Raw genomic sequence first — 21,505 nt, forward strand, 5'->3', positions numbered from 1 at the left:
CAATCAACGCCGTGTCCAAGTTTAGTTTCTTAGTGGAATGTAAATAATGATGGCACCTTAGATTCCATGAAAACTTGCTGCACTGCGCAGCATGCGGGATCTTAGTTCTCAGGGATCGAACCCTGTAGTGGAAGCGAGGAGTCTTAACCACTGGACTGCCAGGGAAGTCCCTCAATGAAAACTTCTAGAATAAGGTTACAAGTTCAAAATCTGTGTTAAAAATCTGTATCAAAGTGGGACAAAATAGTTTTTTTAAAAGTAAATATAGGCAATAAAGCACAGAAATCTAGTGCTAAGCTTCCTGCAACCGAAGGAGCAATAGGCCAGGAGTAATTTATTTGGCAGATGTTTGTTAAAAACCTATTTTCTAAAGTAGTGAAATTCATAGAGACAGAAAGTAGAGTGGTGGTTGCCAGGGGCCAGAGGGAGGAAGGAGTGGGGAATTACTATTTAATGAGTACAGAATTCCAGTTTTGCAAAGTTCTGGAAATGGATGGTGGTGCTGGTTGCACAGCAAAGTGAATGTACTTAATGCCACCGAACTGTACACTTAAAAGTGGTTAAGATGGTAAATTTTATGTTACGTGTATTTTACTACAATTGGAAAAAAAGGAGAGAGAATGGCTATGTAGATTAGTAACGCAAACAATTTCACAGGTAGCTTCAACTTGTTGAATCTTTAATGTTGGTGATGTAAAGAGAATAAACTTTTTAAACACCTAGAAAGAGCCTACTATGTGTCAGCCACTGGAGATACAAAGGAAAAGAAGACCAAGTCTTTGTTCTCAAGGAGCTATAATTTTATTGTGGGAGAGTAGGTGGAGAAAACTTGTAAGCAAGTAAATAAAGAGAGAGAGAGAGAGGACACAAATACCGGTAACTGCTCTGCAGAAAATAAAAGGGATCAATGCCATGGAAAGGGTTACTGCTTTAGCCTAGAACAGGGCTTGGTAAGTGTTTTCTGTAAAGGGCCAGAGTAAATTTATAGGCTTTGTGGCCCTACAGTCTCTGTCTCAACTATCCGACTCTGATGTTGTAGCACAAAAGCAGCTCTAGACAGTAGATAAATAGGCATGGCTGTGTCCCAAGAAAACCTTATTTATGGACACTGACATTTGAATTTCATGTGATTTTCATGTGTCAGAAAATATTCGTCTTCTTTTGATTTTCCCTCAATCATTGAAAAATGTAAAAACCGGGAACTTCCCTGGTGGTGCAGTGGCTGGGACTCTGCGCTCCCTATGCAGGGGGCCCGGGTTCGATCCCTGATCGGGGAACTGGATCCCACATGCATGCCGCAGCTAGGAGTTCGAATGCTGCAACTGAGGAGCTGGCGAGCCTCAACTAAGGAGCCCACGAGCCGCAACTAAGACCCGGCACAGCCAAATAAATAAATACAATAAATATTAAAAAAAAAAAAGGGAAAACCAAGCTCGAAGGCTGTGCAAAATCAGGTGTTGGGCTGGGTTTGGTCCATGGGCTGTAGTTTCTGACTGCTGGACTAAGGAGGCAGAGCAGAGCTCTCTGGGCAGGTGACATTTGGATTGAGACCAAAATGAGAAATGGGATCAGACATGCGAGGCTCTGGAGGAAGAGCATTCCAGGCAGGGGAAGCAGCAAATACAAAGGCCCCGAGGTGGGAATGAGCTGCATATGTGTGGGAAACAGAGAAAGCCGGTGGCGGTGAAGTGTAGGAAGTGCCAATCAATCCTTTTCCTGGAATTCAGCTCTGAAATTTGTATATAAGAAGCATTAAACAATGGAATAATCAATGTCTTCCATGCGCAGCAGAATTCCCTCTGCCTGATGCATAGTGGTGGCCTCCAGAAAACTGAATCTCACACTAAGTGACCCTGAGAAATTCACTCAACTCATCCTCCAGACTCTAGACTTCCCTTAAGTCCTTGTTGCCAGAATTTAGTTGGAGACAGACTCTCCTAAAATTCCTATGTGATATCTTTCATTATTAAACTAAGTGAATTGAAATGAATTCTATTTGGACTTTAAACTTTTTTTTTCATGAAGTTCCTTGAGGTAACTGGAAATACTTTGGGTGTCAAAACTCTCCCAAGTTTGGGGATCATTGGTCTGCAGAAATACAGTTCATGCTTAATAATTAATTAGAGGGACTTCCCTGGTGGCACAGTGGTTAAGAATCCGCCTGCCAGTGCAGGGGACGTGGGTTCGAGCCCCGGTCCGGGAAGATCCCCCGTGCCGCGGAGCTATTGAGCCTGCGTGCCGCAACTACTGAGCCCACGAGCCACAACTACTGAAGCCCATGCGCCTAGAGCCTGTACTCTGCAACAAGAGAAGCCACCGCAATGAGAAACCTGTGCACCGCAACAAAGAGTAGCCCCCGCTCGCTGCAACTAGAGAAAGCCCGCCTGCGGCAACGAAGACCCAACACAGCCAAAAAAAAAAAAAAAAAAATTAATTAGAAATGAACAACTCAGCTTGGTTCTTGGTGAATTTAGTGGTTTCCCCCCAGAATTCTCTAGCCTTCCAGGGCCACCCTTTCTTCTAATAACCAAGTCAAGTGTCCAGAGTCCCCATCGAAAGGATCACAGGTGTTTACCTGTGCTCACCACAACAGCTCTGATTCCTGGGCTGGGGGAGGGCACCCTCTTGTCTTTGTGACTTGGCCCAGGCATCAGCTGACTTCACCGTCTCCTCTGGGCATCAGCCATTGCCCACGGCTTGCTGCAGCAGCTCTTGGTGACTGATTCACTGCACCCTATAACGGCTCCTCTGCTTTTTTCTTTTCCCCAAAATGCTACCAATGCAATGGTGTTCTGTGTAAATCTTTTACTGGAGGATTAGGGGCAATGACAGCCAATTCCAGTTCACTGAAACTTGAAGTTGGATCCTGGCCACGATTGTTCTTAAGGCCCCACTGACATTTGCTGATGGGGAATTTCAAATGCCTGAATGGAATGATCGAGTCCTCTGGGAATTCAGAGAAGGGAGAACACTGCTGCTGGCTGAGTAGATGAGAGAAGGCTTTAAGAAAGGAAACACTTGAGCTTGTTTTCTAAGGTAGGGTTTGGGTTTGGAAGCTGAAGCGTTAGGGGAAAGGCATTCTAGCTGATGAGAAGGGCCCAAGAGAGTAGAGATTTGGAGACCATTTGGGGTGCATATGAGGAAGGTTTGGCTCACGTACATGGTGATAATCAATAAGGAAGATAAGGATTGTTACTGGTAGTAATAAAAGAGTCAAATATATTTCAAGTTAGTAACTAACTAAAAATAAAACTGTATTTTGTGGTCTTAAGTATTAAAAAAATAATCTGCATTTCTAACAAGTTCCCAGGTGATACTGAGGCTGCTGGTTCAAGGGCCACTCTATTGAGTAACGAGGTGGTGGACTCTGTCATTGCCTGTGTGTAGTGTAGCATCTCCTAAGTAGGGGGCTCTCAAAAGATGGTTGTGGAATGAATTAATAAATGCAAAAAGGAGGTCCTGACATCAAAGATCTTTTGACTATCATATACCAGTGCACAGTCTTTTATTAATTTTTACTTATTTGTCCACTTATTTATTTTTTGCAGATGACTCTGTTTCATGGGTCAGTGCAGAAAACTTATGGATTTTGGGCAGATATATGGTTCACCTGTCCTTTGAAGAAATTATGAAAATTAGTCCTATAGAAGTAAGTTGGAAAAGTGCATTTACATGTTCCCATCACTAATACTTCTGGGGTAAGGTGTATTCTAAACCTCTCACGTTCAGCCAGCCAGTCAAGGTGCCCTGGGAAATGAACACCCAAGTTATGGGTGAGCCTCTAAAGAAAATTCCTGGAATAAGACCTCAAGCAGTCAGCCACTGGATTGTGTTCTAGTGTAGAAAAGCTAAGAAAAGAAAAAGAATTGTGGACAATTAAGATAGCTCTGATGTGAAAAAACATGATCTATAAATGTTGGCTACGCACCAAAAATCATTTAAGGGTATTTTTGTACTCAAGAAAGGCCAAGGACAATAGCTGTAGAGTTTCCGGTCCTTGGAAGCACGAACGCAAATGAAAAGCGATGTGGATTAATAGCTACTTCTATTTGTGGTTACTTCTATTGATAGCTACTTCAGCGTGTGTGATGATTGGATTTTAACTCTAGAGTTTACAGTGGAGAAATACACATATTCGAGGTTACTTAACTCACCGGTCAGGTGTCTTTCTCCTTCTGATGTTGGCCCGATGACACTAAAATCCCTGGGGCAGCATGATTTTAGAATGCAGCCTCCAAAGAATGCTGCCCACAGGGAGGCATTTGTAAGCAGTTTGGGGCTTGCCACCAGCTTTTATCCTGTGTGCCCTGACTTCCTGCTGGCCAGTGAGAGAAGTGTTTGCATCAGATGACTGGCTTGTTCAAGGACCGACTGACCCAGCAATATCTGGTTATTGTGAAACCAGAGGCAGAACGAGGTTCCTCTTTTTACCTGGGAGGCTGGAAATATTTCAAATGTCTCTCAATTTTATAATTCCCAGTTATAAAATGGATTAAACTTCCATTTTACTCTCCAAAAGAAGTTGAGTGAATTTCAGGAAGTCAATAGAGGTTAAATTCTTAGGAAACTGGGCCCCTAGCGGGGAATTTCTGAGATCCAGATGCCATTTGCACCATTTCTTCATCTTCTAAAAATGTAGAGAAGGGAGATGAAGCCACAGAGTGCCAACGCTAAGAGGGAATTTCATGTGGACGAAGAGTACAATTCTTGAGGGAGAGACAGCTTTGTGAGACCTTTAAGCGCAGAATAACCATGCGTTGAAATATAGGAGACTTCAATGCGAAAAAGTGAACAAGAATAGAAAGAATCTGAATAGTATATTTAATAAAGTTGAATATATTATATATATTTGCGTAATATAGGTGTGTTATATATTATGTAAACATACATTTACATATATATTATATACATATATTCAACTTTGTATCTTACAAAGAGAACACACACTCTTTTTTTATCACCTGAGGGTCATTTATAAACTGACTCATCTATTAAACAAATTCCGATTCCCCAAAGCAAACAATTTATGGACCATATTCTCTGACCTCAATAAAGCAAATCTAGAAATAAATGTGCAAGTATTAGCTTTAAAAAAGTTCAACTGCTCAGATAGTAAAAACAAACAAACAAACAAACAAACAAAAAACTTTCCTAAATAACAGTTGGGTTGAAGAGGAAACTAAAGCAGCAGTGACAGACCATTAAGAAATCAATGACACTTATGGTTACCAAAGGGGAGAGGGGGTGGGAGGCATAAATTAGGAATTTGGGATTAGCAGATACAAGTTACTATATGTAAAATAGATAAACCACAAGGTCCTACTGTATAGCACAGGGAACTGTATTCAATGTCTTGTAATAAACTATTATAGGGAAAAAGAGAAATCAATGAAAATGAGAAATGGGCACCTCCAAGTGCCAAGAGTAGGGCACAGCACGGACCACCAGGGCGGGGCTGCACGGGGCCCCTGCATCCCACCTCGCTGATCCTCCTGTCCTTGTCCCCCAGATTGGGCTGTTTATCAGCTATGACAACGCCACCAAGCAGCTGGACACGGTTTATGACATCACACCTGAACTGGCCCAGGCATTTCTGGAGAGAATCAGCTCCTCCAACTTTGATGTGAGGAATACCTCTACCATCCACAGGCAAGGGGCGTGGGCGCTGGGCCCTTGGAGCTGTTTCCCAAGATGCCATCTAAGCATCAGCTTCCTCTGAGCAGCAAAAGACCCGGGGAGGAAAGGGAGGTGGCTGGTCCATGTCTTTGGATAGTTCCATGTCTTTGTGCATGTGAGGGAGGTGTTTCCCCAAAGAGACCCCTTTCAAGAGGTTGTGAAGTGAGGAAGAAAACAAATGCTTTTTAAGCATCTCCTATGTGCCAGACATTTTATACAACCTTATCAAGTGCTAAGATTCCAGCTCTGGGCACGAAAATGGAACATTTTAAATAGTACTCCATCCATTCCAAGGTAAATGTGTAATTTCCAAGAGGTTGGGTTGAGTATTGGAAATAGCTCATGGGTCCCCATATTTGTGAACCCCTTGTTATCCAGACTCTCAGGTGGGGAGCCCTGGGATGAGATCACCTCTAGAATTTAGTGATTGTAACATGATCCCCCAGAACCATTTCCAGCAGGGGAGGACCAGGAGCTGTACACCTGGTGACCCCGGAAAGGGTTTGCATGTTGGGGGCGTGTGTGCAGTGGGGAGGGGTGACGGGCACTGTTCACCCATCTTCTGTCCATCTCCCAGGGCCTTACTGTCACAGTGCTTCCTCTGACATTACCACATGACCTTACGTTTTTCAAAGCACTTGCAGAGAATGTTCTCATATAAAACTCTTACACCTTCTTGCACTATCCTTAGTAATTTTCACCATTAGCATGGCTCCCATTTTTTTTTTTATAGTTACACCAAGAATAGCTTAGCGATTAAGAATATGGGACCTGGAACCAGACTTCCTGGGTTTAATCCTGGCTCTGCCACTTACAAGTTGTGTGATCTTGGCCATGTTACTGCACCTCTCTGTGCCTCCATTTTCCCATCTGTAAAATGGGAGCTACTAAGCTGCCTACCTCATTAAGGCCCTTGTAAAGATTAAGAACATCTGCACAATATGGGGATATATGTATATGTATAGCTGATTCACTTTGTTATACAGCAGAAACTAACACACTATCGTAAAGCAATTATACGCCAATAAAGATGTTAAAAAAATAAAGAACATCTGCAAATAGTAAGTGGTCAAGAAATATTAGTTATCCTTAACATGGTTATTAATATTCGGTCTTCACTTCTTCTGAGTCTTCTTTTTTCATCAGATACACTTTCAGATCCTTTCCCTGGCCAGGTTGCTTTCCGGTGGACATGTCTGAGAGTGTCAGTGTCTGATTATGATCATGCAGGTGGTCCAGCCATGCTAAGTTAAGTAGATTTCATACTAATGCTAAGAGCATCCACTAATGAAGTGCTTAGTATCCACCAGGAAGTATGCTAATTAGTTGGTATGCCTTTTCTCATTTAACTCTCACAGTATTCCTCATTCCTTCATTCATCGTATTTAAGGAAACCTCCCCATTAAAAGCTTAGAGAGGCAGGGCTACCCTGTACAGTAGTACAGAGTATGCACTGCACAACCATGTGCTGCAGGCTTTCAGAGAAGTTAAGCAACTTGCTACAGGTCAGACGTCTCGTAGAGCTGGGCTTCAAACTCCAGTTGGCCTGAAGCTATGTTCTTAACCACTAGATGCAGTGCTCCCCGTTAGACCAGGATTCAGATCCCATCTCTGCTCCTACGTTGTTCTGCCTCTTGTGTGTTTTTTTTAAACATTAAATTATTTTATTCAATTCAATAGATTTTTTTTCATTAAGAAGTTTATTTATCAAAAAAAATTTTTTTAAACATTTTTATTGGACTATAATTGCTTTACAGTGGTGTGTTAGTTTCTGCTTTATAACAAAGTGCCTCTTGTGTTTTTTCCCTTTTGAAGTCACCATCATCTGGTGGTGTTGGTTATAAAGCACCCTGGAAATAAACCTCTGCCTCAGAGAATCCCTCAGGGTGGACAAACCCCTTATCTCTGAGTGGAAAATTGGGGTTTTTCTGTGGCTAATTGAGCACATGCTTTCCTTGTGCCCCTTATTGCCTCAGGAGGAGAGATGGCAGAGTTGGATGGATCTAGATTTAAGGCCCAGCACCACTACTTGCCTTGGGCAAGTCACTTGATCTCTCTGAGTCTCATTTAACCCTTCTGTGAAATGGGGCTAATGAGAGCACCTACCCTGCAGGGTTGTGATGAGATAATCCAGGTAGAGGGCTCAGCACAGTACCTGGTACGCGGCAGCTGCTATGATCGTGGCCTCTTGGTTCTAACTGGGGTGGGGCTGGGGCTGCGGCCCCCCGCTCTGCGCCCTCCACCAGCATCCCTTATCTTCTCACACAGGCTGGGGCTGCTGGTTTGTTTCTACGATGACCTGGAGCTGCTGGACGCCGCTGTGGCCCAAGTCCTCCTTCACCAGATGATCAAGTGCAGCCACCTGAGGGGCTTCCAGGCTGGTGTTCAGAAGGTGCAGAAGGGCTACAGGGCCCTGGAGCCTCAGCATTAGTTTCACTAGCCAGAGAAATGGGAAGAACAGTCTTGCCTGGCCTTTGGGAGAAAACATGTAGGGTTTATCAAGATCTAGGTCCAGGCTCGCAGGTGGTATCTCAAACGCTGGGATGAGCTTAAAATGGGAAGAAACAACAAAAAACGGTAGGAAAAGCTTGAATAGATCAAAATTCAATCAGAGCGGCCACTTCAACCTTAAATGTGCATAAGGTTGCTTGGGGATCTTAAATGCAGATTTAAGGTCTGGGTGGGACCCGAGGCTCTGCATTTCTAACAAGCTTCCAGGCGAAGCTGAAGCTGCTGGGCTGGTGACCATGAGCGGCATAGCGAGGAGATACAGCAGCGGTTCTCGAACCTGGTTCTATGTTAGTGACACGCCCCTCCCCCGGGCTCTGCCCCCCAGAGATTCTCGTGTCATTGGTCTGGGCTGTGGCCTCAGATGATTCCAGTGCAGCCAGGGTGGAGAGCACTGGAATGGAATGTATTTACTGAGCTCCTAGACCAAGGTTTTGGACCAATAGGCACATGGGGACTGTCTCACTTCCCTCCTCACTCCATCTCTCTTTCCTTTCTTCCCTTAAAGTCTTAATTCTGCCTGGCTGCTCTCACTTCTTTTTGTCTTTCTCATTGTTTTAATTGAAAAGATGACATGAGAGCGGTATTCAAGAAAATTTGATAACATCGTCAATAATTCCATAGCAGTTTCTCACACATCACAAAGCCCTCAGTCGCACTTGGAATTTTACATAGTAGGCATTGTCTTGGTCAGTGCATGTTTTTGTTTTCCAGGAAAAGCATCCTTCCCAAGCAAGCTTGAGCAAAAATAAGAAAATAAATGTATTTTAAGGTCACAGGGGTAGCTGTGACCAAGAAGAAAGTCAGGTACAATGAGATATGAGAGAACCCTTTGGATCATCTAGGTCAGTAGTTCTCAAACCTGAGGATGCATCAGAATCACCTGGAGGGCTTGTTAAAAACAGCTTGAAAACATACCCACATCCAGAGCCTCTGATTCAGGAGGTCTGGGGCGGAGCCTGAGAACCTGCATTTCTAACAACTTCCCAGGTGATGCTCATACTGCTGTTCAAGGACCACACTTTGAGAACCACTGCCTTAGGCCTTTTGCAGATGTGGGAGCTGAGCTTTAGGGAAGGGGAGCTGCTGAATTTGGAGAAAGCCAAGAACTGTGACAGCTGTTTCTTTCACTTTACTCTGCTGCCTCCAAGTGGCCATCTAGAACACTTGCGTACATTCGTCTGACATGAATATATGGTTCATGCAAGTTCAGGTGTTAAAACGTGAAACGTTCCCATTTTTTTGTACAGAGGTCACGTTGCAATAGATGAGTTTATCACCTTCTGTACTGGAAGCAGTTGGGAAACACACTTGACTATAACTAGACAGGCATGTTACAAAAAATAATGAAGTGGATCACAGAAATATGAAAACCTGTAACACATGATTTTAAATGAAAAATATAGAGCAGAAAATTGCACTTGTGTTCCTGTTACAACTATGTAAAGACTACATGCCACAGTTTATTTATAAAGGCATAAGAGGTTTTGGAAACATATACACCCAATTGCTAATCATAGTAATTTTTTTTGAGGTCAGATTTTCAGGAGACTTTCACTTTCTCGTTACTGTTGAGAATTATTTTTACATAGATTATATATTATTATGAACCCCCCCCCCAGCTATTTCATGAAAGAAAAGCAGCCATATAGACAAGATATAGAGTTCAAGGTCATAAAAATAAAATAGTTGCTACGGGAGTGCGGCTGAGTTACGGGTGAAGTGAACAAAAGTTCCTTCTGCCATGCTTTAAGGCTGATTTAATAACAAATTAATATTTAAATGAAGCATAAAGTGAATTTGTAGCATACGAAAGTCAAGGCCAGAGGAGGTGGTGTTCTCAGTGGAGCGACTCACGGTCTGGGCTTAGCAGGAGTCCCTCTCCTCTTGACAGGGCAGGGTGGGTCGAGGGTGCATCCCGGGGTGTAGTCAGAAGGAACCACCATCTTGCTTGCTATCGACCCTCATCCCAGCTTACTCCCCTTCTAGCTGAAAGCCGACCTCCTGGAAATTGCCACAGAGAACCAGACCCTCAACGAGACCCTGGGCTCTTTGTCGGATGCAGTCGTGGGCTTGACCCACAGTCAGCTGGAATCCCTCTGCCCTGAGGCTGTGCACGGTGCCATCTCGACCCTCAACCAGGTCTCAGGCTGGGCCAAGAGCCAGGTCGTCATCTTGTCTGCCAAATACCTGGCCCATGAGAAGGTCAGTTGGAGCTTGAACTCTATTTTAATGCCCTGAGACCCAAGGGCCAGTTATACACACACAACAGGGGCAGCCAATCAGTGAGAAGATGGTGCCAAGGGAGACTACCTGGGTTCGAATCCTTGGTCTGCCACTTATTAGCTGTGTGACACTGGAGAGTTGGCTTAACTTCTCTTGGCCTCAGTGTCCCAGTTTGTAAGACGGGGATACAATAGCACCTGTTCCATAGGATTATGTGAGTCAGCGCACAGGAAGAGATTAGAACAACACGTGACCTAGAGTATGCGCTCAATGAGTGTTAGCTATCTCTGGGTTAATCATTTAAGCTTCCCAACAACCGTCTGAGGTCAGTAGTGTTATAACCTCCATTTTCCAGGTCATTCATACGAGGCACAGAGTGTAAAAGGGAATTGCCAAGGCCACATGAAAGGGACAGAGCTGGGACTGAACCCAGGGCATCTGGCTTCAGAGCCTGCTTGCTTCACTCCCATGCTAACTACTTCCATCATGGCGCCATGACCAATGCCCACCCATTCTTACTTTCTAACTCAAGACCAAGGATAGACCATTCATCTTGTCCCTTCAGGACTTCTGGTGACTTTCGTTTGAAGGCTTTGCAGACCTTCTGTTTTGACTGGGGCCACGTGGGTCCACTTTGTGAATCTGTTTTTAGGGAGCTGAGGGAGACTGTCTTGTTCCTCACAGCCCTGGACCAAGAGGCCTGTCTCATTCCTGTGTCCAGCTCTTCCTACGGAGGGGTGAGGTGACTTTTGCTAAGAAGCCAAGAGCTCAAAAGGTCTTGCCTTCTTTGGGAACAGTAAGAGACTGTCCATTCTACAGGGAATAACTACAGGAAACCACTCAACGGTTTTTTGCAGAACCAAGGAATGTCTCTGATTATATTACATCTAGCGTCTTCACTCCAAAGGAGAGGGGGAAAAACCAAGCATGATTCCTGTTAGAGTGGCCAGCTATAGTTGTATTTGTCATAAAATATCAGACTCATGTCCTGAAACACTTCTTCACTTCAACTCAAAGCTTCCACGTGAAGGTAGATGAGCGTGGGGCTTTGCCGTGTCAGATGCCTGCCGGTGACATATTGAGGCCAATACTGAGGCCAGTGGGCTTTCTCAAGGTCCCATGAGAGGGGGTGGGCTGGGTAAACTGAGAGTCCCACGACCTACCCGAAGGTTCTTGCCCATTGTTGCCAACGTGGGCCCAGTATCGCCTGATGTTCAGATTTTTTTTTTATAAAGCAGAAACTCTAATATGGAATTTTATAAGATTCCTCCAATATTTAAATCTTGTCAGCTAGTTCAGATTACACACAGAAAAGTCCATTGCCTGGTCAGCTGTGGCACATGGATGGCACATTGCTAGTTGTGCTGTGGCCTCAGGTGGCATAGTAATTCCTCCAGTGGTACAGTTACTGGTGTCTTGTGTTTTGATACTTAACTCTCTTTCCTGATGGAAGGAAGGAGGATCTGGGAGGGCAGCTTGTGTCTTGGTCACGGTGGTGCCCCAGCACCCATCCGGATACTTGGCCTGCAGTAGGGCCTAGTAAACGTCCGAGGGGTGGAGACCCGGAGCTGGGCCTCATCCTCGCTGGCCGGTGCCCCCAGGTGCTGTCCTTCTACAACGTCAGCCAGATGGGCGTGCTCCTGGCTGGGGTGGGCACCCAGGCCTTCCATGCCATGGACCGCAGGGACCTCGTGCAGCTCCTGAGAAGCGCCGTCTCCCTGCACGTGTCCGACTTGTCACCTGCCCAGCAGCACGGTGTCTTGAGCAAGGTGAGAGGGAAATGTCTGGTCCGCAGCCCCGGGGCTCACAGAGCGTGTGGTTTTGGGGCTTTGTGAGTGGGCTGTGCCTTTAGGTGGGATTGTTCTGAACCTGGAGAATGCCTTCTCCTGATGCCCACCTTCTCTCCTTTCCAGAAGGAGCCTCTGGGGGTTGTGCCTTATTCTCTCCAGACCCTGGTGCTCTCCCCAGCCAGTCGAATCTGGAAGACTTTTCTTCAGTTAGATTTCTTGCTGTAATAATGTTTTAGGAGTTTGGTTTTCAAATGTGAAAATGAATCCTGAATCCCCCTAGTGCTTCTGAACGCCCCTCCTTTCATGCTCTGAAGCCACGTCCATATTCCTCTTTCTCACGTGCAGTGGGTCTTCTGGGCATCCTATTCTATCAGACCTGCCAGGTCCAATTCTACAATCTGTTAAGAAACCAACCCAAAGGGTTCAGCCTAATTTTAACCAACACCTTGCAGATAGCTGTCACGCCTATGGTTAAATTAAAGAGTGTGGGTTTTGGAATAAGACAGACTTGGGCTTAAATCTCATGTATCGACTTTTCAGCCTTACTCGTTAAGCCTCGGTTTTCTTACCTGTAGAATGGGGATAAGTATCGTCTCCACCTCATTGGGTTGCTGAGCAGACCTGATGGATTTTATTGCCAGTGAAGCACTAGACAGAGTGCCTGGCCCTCACCCAATGCTCCATGTACCTTCTACAAGGTCGTTATTATGTTTCTTCTCACTTTTGACAGGTGATGGAAGCAGGAGATACCGCCTCGGGCATTGTGGAAATACAAGGGGCTTTCTTTAAGGAAGTGTCTCTCTTTGATTTATGGAGGGAACCTGGATTCAACCCCACAGTCCTGAAAGAGAAGGAGCTCCGGCGGAGTCAGGTACGACTGTGACTCCCAGAGGTGGTGCCTGGGTTTCTGACGGTCTTGTGGGAAGGGTCTGTTCTAAGGTTAAGTTGGTAAAAGAAACTTATTTCTTGTGATTAAACTCAGGAGATAGAATAGCATAGCGTTAAGTTAGACGAGACCCGAGTGTGAATTCCGGGGCTGCTGTTTATTAACTTTGGGGTCACTGCTTCTCCTCCCGCGGCCTCAGTTTGCTCATGTGCAAAACGGGGATCATTTCTCATGAGAATCATGCTGGGCAGTGCACTGTACATAAGAGCAGTTGTTACTGGGGCCTCCTGGGGAGGGTTGTGCTGTGGAGGCCGACTTGTGGCCTCGGAACTTCCCCTGACTTGCTTTTCATTCCCTCACTCATCAGTGTTTGTGGAGCCCCTGCCCCCCCGGGTGCCAGGCACTGTGTGTGGTGCTGGGGACACAGAAGCGAACAAAACAGAGGGAAATCCCTGCCCTCAGGGGGCTTCCATCCTAGCGAGGGAGACAGTGCGGAAGGTCAGCAATTAAACGTGTGCCCTGTTAGGTGGTAGATGATGCTGATGAGTGCTAAGGAGGAAGTAAACCAGGGGGAGGGCCAGGCCTTTTAGGGGGTGGGGAGTGAGCTGTTTAGACAGGTGACCTCGCTGAGCTCAGAGAGGTTGTGGAGTGGCCGCTGTGAGGACCGCCTTCTACCCAGGGCAAGAAAGGGAGCTGAGGGGCGTCTAAGAAGGGACAGGATCTGACTTTGGTTTTCGAAGAATCACTCTGGCTGCTGCTTGGGGACTGAGTTGAGGAGAGCAGGGAGGAAGCAAAGGGGCCAGTTAAGAGGCTACTGTGTACAGTGGCCTGGACCAGGTGGTAGCAATGCAGGTGGTGACCAATGGTCAGATTCTGGATACATTTTGAAAGTCAACAGTGACAGAATTGGCTGTCAGATTGGATGCGGGTGTGACAGAGGGGAGGCATCAGGCCTTATGTGCCCATGATCTGTTGCTGGTTACCCACCAGCTCCAGGTTCAGTGGGGTAGCAATTATATTATTATTTACTCCCATGGTTCCCAAGGCTCTTGCTTAGGGTTCTTCACAAAGTTGGATTCAGCTGGTGGCTGGGCCTGGCGTCTCATTCATGTGTCTGACATCTGGGCTGGGGAGACTCAAACAGCTGGGGGTGTCTCTGTCTGTTTGGGTGTGGTCTCTCCATGTAGTGGGTTGAACGGTACCCCCCAAAAGTTATGTCCACCCAAAACCTGTGGGTGGGAATGTGACCTTATTTGGAGAAAAGGGTCTTTGAAGATTTAATTAAGGTCTCAAGATGAGATCCTCCTTGATTATCTGAATGGGCCCTAAATCCAATGACAAGTGTCCTTATAAGAGCGGAAAACGCAGACAGCGGAAGAGAAGACAGACTTGAAACACACAGAGGAGAAGGCCGCGTGAAGACGGAGTCAGAGACGGGAGGTGTGCAACCACAAGCCAAGCAGAAGCCAGCAGAAGCTGGAGGAGGTGGGGGAAGATTCTCCCCAAGAGCCTTCAGAAGAAACCTAGTCTGCCAACACCTTGATTTTGGACCTCTGGCCTCCAGAGAATAAATTTCTATTGTTTTAGGCCACCAGGTTTGTGGTAATTTGTTACAGCCTTTCTAGGTGTCGAATACTGTCCAGAATGCTGGCTTTGGGCAGCTGGCTTTATAGGGGTGATTCAGGGCTCCCAAGGTGTGTGTCCCGAGAGAGAGCTGTGAGAAGCTGTCATCTTTGGCGACCTTGGAAGTCAAATAGCATCACTTCTGCTGCGCTCTGTCTGTTGAGGCTGTTGCAAAGCCCCCCACCATGCCACCCACCTCCAGCTACAAGCAGACTCCATCTCTTGATGGGGGAGTGGTTCCGGAAGCTTCTAGAAGAGCATATTAGGCAGAAAATATGTGATCACTTTGAAAAATATGTCCTGCCACGTATGCTTTCAAGATATTTTTGTCTCAGCAACTGAGTTGATGGAGGTGCCATTTCCTGAGATGGCGGACATGATGGGGGGAACCTGGAACTTGATCCTGTGCCTGAGGAAATCTCTGGGGCCACACACAGAGTGCCTGGAACTTACCTCCCCTGCTGCTCCTTTCTCCTGGGCTCAGCTGTCATGTCACCGATGCCTCCGCCTAATGCCAGCTCATAATTTATTCTGTTTAGGGAATTATGTTCAAAGTTTCAGAGTCTATAAAATAGGTGAATGTCGTATTTGATCGTACATGCACGTTAGGTGTTCTGTAAAATTATGTTCCTTGAAACAAATGACCCCCCTGCCTACTAGGCCTTGCTCTCCTGGGGGCCCACCTGGGAGGGCTTGAGGGGAGCGCTGTTATGAGCAGGACTTACTTTACTGATGGAACTTTCTAGCCCATCCTGGTCTATTCATCCATCCATTTTGTTTCCTGGGATGCCATGTGTTCAGAAACAGCAGGTGGGCATGAAAGTAGGGGCTCTAGGGGGTCCTCAACTGGGCAGCAGCTTCTTAGAAGACATGAAGTAAACTTCCAGGCTTGCTGCCCTGGCTTTGCTCCTCATTCACCTCCTGGAGCACCGGATCACCTAGGGTGTGAGAGCATGGACTCTGCAATTACCTGACACCAGCTCAAGTCCCAGCTCTGCCCCTTAGCAGTTGTGTGGTTCTGGGTAAGTAACAAAGCCTCCATTTTCCCATCTGTAAAATGGGAGCATAGGACTCGTCACGGTAGGTGAGTGCTCCATCCCCGTGGCAATCATTCTCTTCCCTCAGGCCTTGTTCCTGTTTGAGCTTCTGTCAAAGACAACCAGGAGGCCCGAGGAGCTCTTGAGGTAAGCCTGGGGCTGACGAGCCCTCTGGAGTCTCCCTCCCGAGGAGCCTATTTCCCAGGAGGGAGAGTTGGACAGTCCTGCCTGCAGCTGGTGTCAGATCAGATCTGCCTTTGCTTGCTCCTTCTTTCCTCTTCCCTACTCCCCTTTTCTCCTGTGTCCCTGTTTTGTTCTGTAGCGCAGGGCAGCTGGTCAAAGGTGTGATGTGCTCCTACATTGAGGCCATGAGCGTGGACTCCTTTCTGGCTCATTTCCAGTATTTTGAGAACAACTTCTCTCTGCTTTCACCATATCAGGTACCCTCGAAGCACTTCCTTGTTTCTAATTCTCTCTCCCTACCCGGTCGCTGGGTGGATTAACTGTGGCGTCTTAAGATACTTGTGCCAGGATCATACTGATGCAAGTGATGATATGGGGCCAAATACTGAGCCAGGTTTTCTCCAATTTCTTTTTTAAAAGCTCCACATACCTATGTCTCTACAGGCAGAGTTTCAGCAGATTGGGTATTCTATACCCAGATTTGAACCCCAAAATTCAGTTGGAAGGGATACCGTTTTGCATGTTCACAATTATGCTTTCCTGGGCCTGCAGGTCATACCCTCATCTAACTTTCATACCCTTTCCAGAGGTAGCCTAGAATGGAAACAGTACTCTAGGAGAATTTAATTTTTCATTTAAAACTTCATTTTCCAAATAGTTAAGGAGACTCTTTAACCCTTTGGGGAGTCCAGAGGCAGTGACTGACTTTCACTGTATCTAAGTAAGTAAAAGCGGGCCTTGGGGGGCAGCTTTTGGACTTGGAGTGCAAACGGTCGGCTGTACAGAGTCTGAGAGGGTGAGCAGGTGGCCTGGTGCATTTCAGATCTGAATGAAAAGTTTCCAAACAAGGACTTTTCTTCCCGAGAGCCAGGAAGGGAAAAGCCGGGTGTATAATCCTTTGAGATCATTAGAGGAACATGCAAATTTTTAACGAAGCCTGTCATTTCCCTCAGATTGTTCACTCTGTCAGTGGTTATCAAACTCGAGCTTGCATCAGCATTGTCTGGAAGGCTTGTCCACTGGGTATAACGTTTCAGTTTTGGCGGATGAATAAGTTGTGGAGATGTGCTGTACAACACAACACCTGCAGTTAACAATATGGTATCTGCATTTCACAATTCGCTAAGAGGATTGCTCTCAAGTTATGTGCTCTGTCCACAAAAACCAAAACAAAGGGACAGGAGGACACTTTGGGAGCTGTTGGCCATGCCTGTTACCTTGATTGATGTTTGCATATGCCCAGCTCATCAAAGTGTACGCATTAAATATGTGCAATTCTTTGTATATTGATTATCCCTCAATAAAACTGTTAAAAAAACAGAGATTGCAGAGCCCCACTTGAAGAGTTTCCCTGGGGTATCTGGGGTGAAGCCTGATACTTTTCATTTCTAATGGTTCCCTGGTGAGAACCACTGAACTATATTAAAAGCCTTGCCCAGGTAGGGTAGGAAGCAGGTTATTTCTGAAACCTGGACCTTGGCATGGCTGTCTCCTTCCACTCATCAAACTGATGCAATGGATGGAGTTCAGTCCAGCTTTGAGGAAGACCTACATGTTCAAACAGGAAGAGTTGTCCCAATAAAGCTCCTTACCTGATTTTGCCCAGTTCTCAGAACCTTCAAATACCAGTTAATCAGAAAATTTGCCTTTATTGTTTATCTTTTTGCTGAAAGCACATTATTATAAAACAAAACAATAGAGAGAAAGTAAAGTTTCTCCTAGAGCATGGTTTTCAGCAGGGGAGCATTTGGCCATATCTGGAGACACCTTTGGTTGTCACACCTGGGGGAGATGGTACTGGCACCTGGCAGGTAGAGGCCAGGGATGCTACTTAACATCCCATAATGCAGAGGACTGCTCCTGCAACACAGTTATCCTGTCCAAAATGTCAGTAGTGCTGAGGCTGAGAATCCCTGCTCCAGAAGTAACTACAGAGAAAGTTTGCTATTGACTTGGAGAATTTTTTGTATATATAGAACATATCTACATGTAATTTAAGACACGCAAATGAGCTCATACCATACACAATGTTCTGTTTAAATGTATATAACACGCGCCTGCACACACACACACACGCCCACACATAAATCTACCGTATGGAAACAAAGTAGTTGCATAGTATTCCATTGTATGGCTATACCATAATTTACTTAACCAGTCCCCCACTGATGTATATTAAGGTTACATCTCACTTGCAGTTATAAATAAAACTGTGGTGAGCATTCTCAGACTTAAATTTTTGTGTGCATCTTGTTATTGCCTCAGTTTCCTCATCCATAACTTGGGTACAGTAGTGTTACCTACACTGTAGGGTGTTCTGTTTAATAAGTGAACGTATGTAAAGCACTTAGAACAGTGTCTGACACACCGAAAGCACAATCTGTGTTTGCCCTTGTTATCATTGGAGTAAATTCGGACTAAATTCCTGGAACTGCTTTAATCTTTTAGATTAATTGTTTGGCGTGGAAATACTGGGAAGTTTCCAGGTCCTCTATGCCACCCTTCCTCTTGGCTACACTCCCGTAAGTGAACATCAGTCTCCCTTTCTGGCTCAGCAATAAGATTGGCAGGTGTCACCAAAGCCAAAGTGATTCTCTCTCCCTGGGTGTTGGTGAGGAAACAGGGGCAAGTGGACAGTGCCTTCGACAGTTAAGTCCTTGAGAATCAGGATTTAAATTCTGAGCCTTATGTTGATATTTTAGACAGACTCTCTTGCTTTTTCTTGTTATTTAAAAACCAAAGCCAAAGCAACCCGAGCCTGAATGAGTGAGTGCCAGTGAAGCAGGTCACATCTGGGCTGGCCTCACAGGTGTGTCCAGGCTCCAGGGGAATCAGGGCTGATGGGAGCAGTGGGGATTTCTCCTGGTATGTGTGGGTGTTCAGGCATGGGGGGCAGCCCTGCTTTTTAAATATGGTCTGGACACTGTTTCTCTCTTTTTCTCTTTATTTCCCTCTCCCTTCTCTTGCTGCCATTGTCTTCATTGAATTAAAAATATTTGTTGAGTGCTTACTACATACTAAGCTCTCAGAGATAAGTAAATTTTCCCCTTATAAGAGCTTACAATCTCATGGAGGAAAAACAGACAAGCATGAAGCCAATTGTAATATCAAGTTGATATTTGGTTGAAAGTGACAGAACCTTGACTCAAACTGGTTTAGGCAATAAAAGGTAATTTTGGATTCAGGAAAGTCCAGGGATGGACTTCAGGCATGGCTGGATCCAGGGGCTCAAATGAGAAGGGCAGAAAGGTCAGGGAGCGCTTGTGTGACGCCTTGGGGTGTTTTACTTGTATTCTGGGAGAGATCATCACCACTGTCCATATAGAGGATGGAGTGCAGGGGTCCTGGCTGGAAGGAGAGAGACAGTGGAAGCTTATTTCTGTAAACTTGACCTTGGCATGGCTGTCTTCTTCCACACATCCATGTCTCAGCTCAAATAGTACTGCCTTCAAAGGGGCTCTCCTGGCTGTTCCCATATCGTTCTCCATTACAGAGCCATTTAATTTTCTTCCTTACATTCATCACTAGCTGAAATGATCTGTTTTATTAACTGGTTTCTGTGTTTCTTCCCCCTACAGCATCCCAAAGGTAGGGACCTTCCCCTCATGGCTTGTTCATGGTGGTAGCTGGTGCCCAGCACAGTGGTTGGCATGCAGCAGATGCTCTGTATATATCTGCCGAATGAATGAATGAAGAAATAAATAAGATGGTGTTACTAGGACTAGAGAGGCGAGGACAGATTTGAGTAATATTAAGATGCTAGCAAGGACAGATTTGGGGATAAAGAGACAAAGGGGTCTGGGATGGCAGAGAGGAGGCAGAACATGTTTGGGGGAGGAGGTTGAATTTGCTTTGGGAACAGTCAGGTGGCCATGATGCCACATGGGTCCAGAGCAGTCTTTCTCAACTTTTATTTCATTATTGCCTCCCAAAGGAGAAAAACTTAATCTCTCCCTAATGAGAGAAGTTACAAGGAGTAAGATTTTGTTGAGTAGGGTTGAGCTTTGGCGGATCACAAATCATTGTAATAACTAAGATTCCCTGCCCCCATCCCTCCCTCTCCCTGAACCAGTTTCTCCCCACGGGGGTGATATCGCTCCTGTTGAGAATATACGGTCAAGAGCTTGGAGGAGAGTTCTGGACTGAGGTTGACAGAACTGGCAGTCATTTCTCTTACTTTCTCCACTCTCTCCTTCTCGTCTTTCCCCCTCCACTTTCTGTTTTATTCTCTCTTCTCTTTGTCTCCTTCTTCTTCTACTTTTTCATTTCCTTTCTCCTCATCTCCCCTCAACCAGTCCACCAGCCAGCCTCTGTCTATGGAGATCCTATTCTCTGATCAGTGCTGCTGGGTCATGGAAGAAGAGCATGATGGGAAGCTTGTTTCCCACCTGTAGGAGAAGAGCATTATGCGAAGTTTGTTTCCCACCCACAAATTAGGAAAATGATGGGTGGGAGGCTTGCTACCTGCCCAAAGGAGACGGAACATCTCCGGGGAGAACCAGCATTTAAGGAACATCCCTGTGATAAGCTCTTGGGCATACAGACCCTGATTTCAGGGGCAAATACAGAGCAGCCACTGTTTTCCTTCCCTCATTCTCTCCATCTCTCTCCAGGGCTCGCTACCTGGCTTCTGTCCCAGCCTCCCAGTGTGTGCCCTTTCTGATCAGCCTGGGGAAGAGTCAGTTGGACTCCTTGGTTTTAGATTCCCACAAAAAGAATTCAGTCCTCAAGAAAGTACAGCAGTGCCTGGTAAGGAAACTCTTCCTGGGTGACACTTTCACTGGTGTCCCTTCCCCTCCAGGTATCTGTGGCCATCCTGGTGAGCCCTCAGGGGATCTGGCTGGGCTCTCAAGTCTGACGTGATGGCCAGAAGTCCGACTTGTGGGTCTTAAAGCTGGCTCTGAAACCACTGGGTGGAACCCTCTTGGCTACTGGTTCTGGGGACTGCCATTCTGGGGCCTGAATGTTGGGAGGCCGCTCTGGAGGACTGGAAGGAGCACAGTACACAGAGTCTAGGTTCCAGACTCACCTCTGCCAGCGCTTGGTTATGTGGCTTTGGACAGGTCACTTCCCCTTCCCGAGCCTCAGTCTCCTCATCTGTAAGATGGGTGCAATAGCACTCTATTCATGGAGTATTGAGGGCATGAAACAGGTAATATATTGTTTAATGCAAAGGCCCAAAGGGCAGAGGTGACAGCTTCTTTATCTTGAAAAAGTGGATGATATTAGTACTTACCTCTTAAGGTTACTTTGAAGATGAATGGATTAAGGCATGGAAACACTCAGAACAGTGCCTGGCACATAGTAAGCACTCGTTAAATGTTAGCTATTTTTGTCACTTTGAGGAAGAGCTCTGGAGGCTTTCAAGGGCCGTACGAACTTTGAAGTGCTGTTTTGATTATTGCAGTACTATCATTATAGTGGTTACTGAACCCTGAGGTATCCTCAGAGCAATCACAGTGACGCCGACCACAGCCTCACTGAGTGAATGCTCACGATGTACAAGTCTTCCACCCACACCCGCACCCCGTGGGGTCCCCCAGACTTCTGAGGCCGGCACCCCCTGGGGTAAAATT

General features: G+C 45.9%; 1 protein-coding gene across 1 annotated transcript in view; it reads left to right on the forward strand.

Annotated features, from left to right (window-relative positions):
- OTOA (otoancorin) overlaps nt 1-21,505 on the forward strand; it is a 59,715-nt gene that overhangs the window by 12,405 nt on the left and 25,805 nt on the right. The window contains exons 9-18 of the mRNA XM_068523804.1: nt 3,549-3,649; nt 5,510-5,649; nt 7,945-8,068; nt 10,174-10,389; nt 12,012-12,179; nt 12,931-13,071; nt 15,835-15,893; nt 16,069-16,186; nt 18,378-18,451; nt 20,543-20,678. Of these exons, the coding sequence (XP_068379905.1) occupies nt 3,549-3,649; nt 5,510-5,649; nt 7,945-8,068; nt 10,174-10,389; nt 12,012-12,179; nt 12,931-13,071; nt 15,835-15,893; nt 16,069-16,186; nt 18,378-18,451; nt 20,543-20,678 (1,277 nt within the window). The remainder of the gene's footprint in view (nt 1-3,548; nt 3,650-5,509; nt 5,650-7,944; nt 8,069-10,173; nt 10,390-12,011; nt 12,180-12,930; nt 13,072-15,834; nt 15,894-16,068; nt 16,187-18,377; nt 18,452-20,542; nt 20,679-21,505) is intronic.

This window comes from Eschrichtius robustus, chromosome 16 (assembly GCF_028021215.1).
Source record: "Eschrichtius robustus isolate mEscRob2 chromosome 16, mEscRob2.pri, whole genome shotgun sequence".
In the NCBI taxonomy this organism is placed as follows: Eukaryota; Metazoa; Chordata; class Mammalia; order Artiodactyla; family Eschrichtiidae; genus Eschrichtius; species Eschrichtius robustus.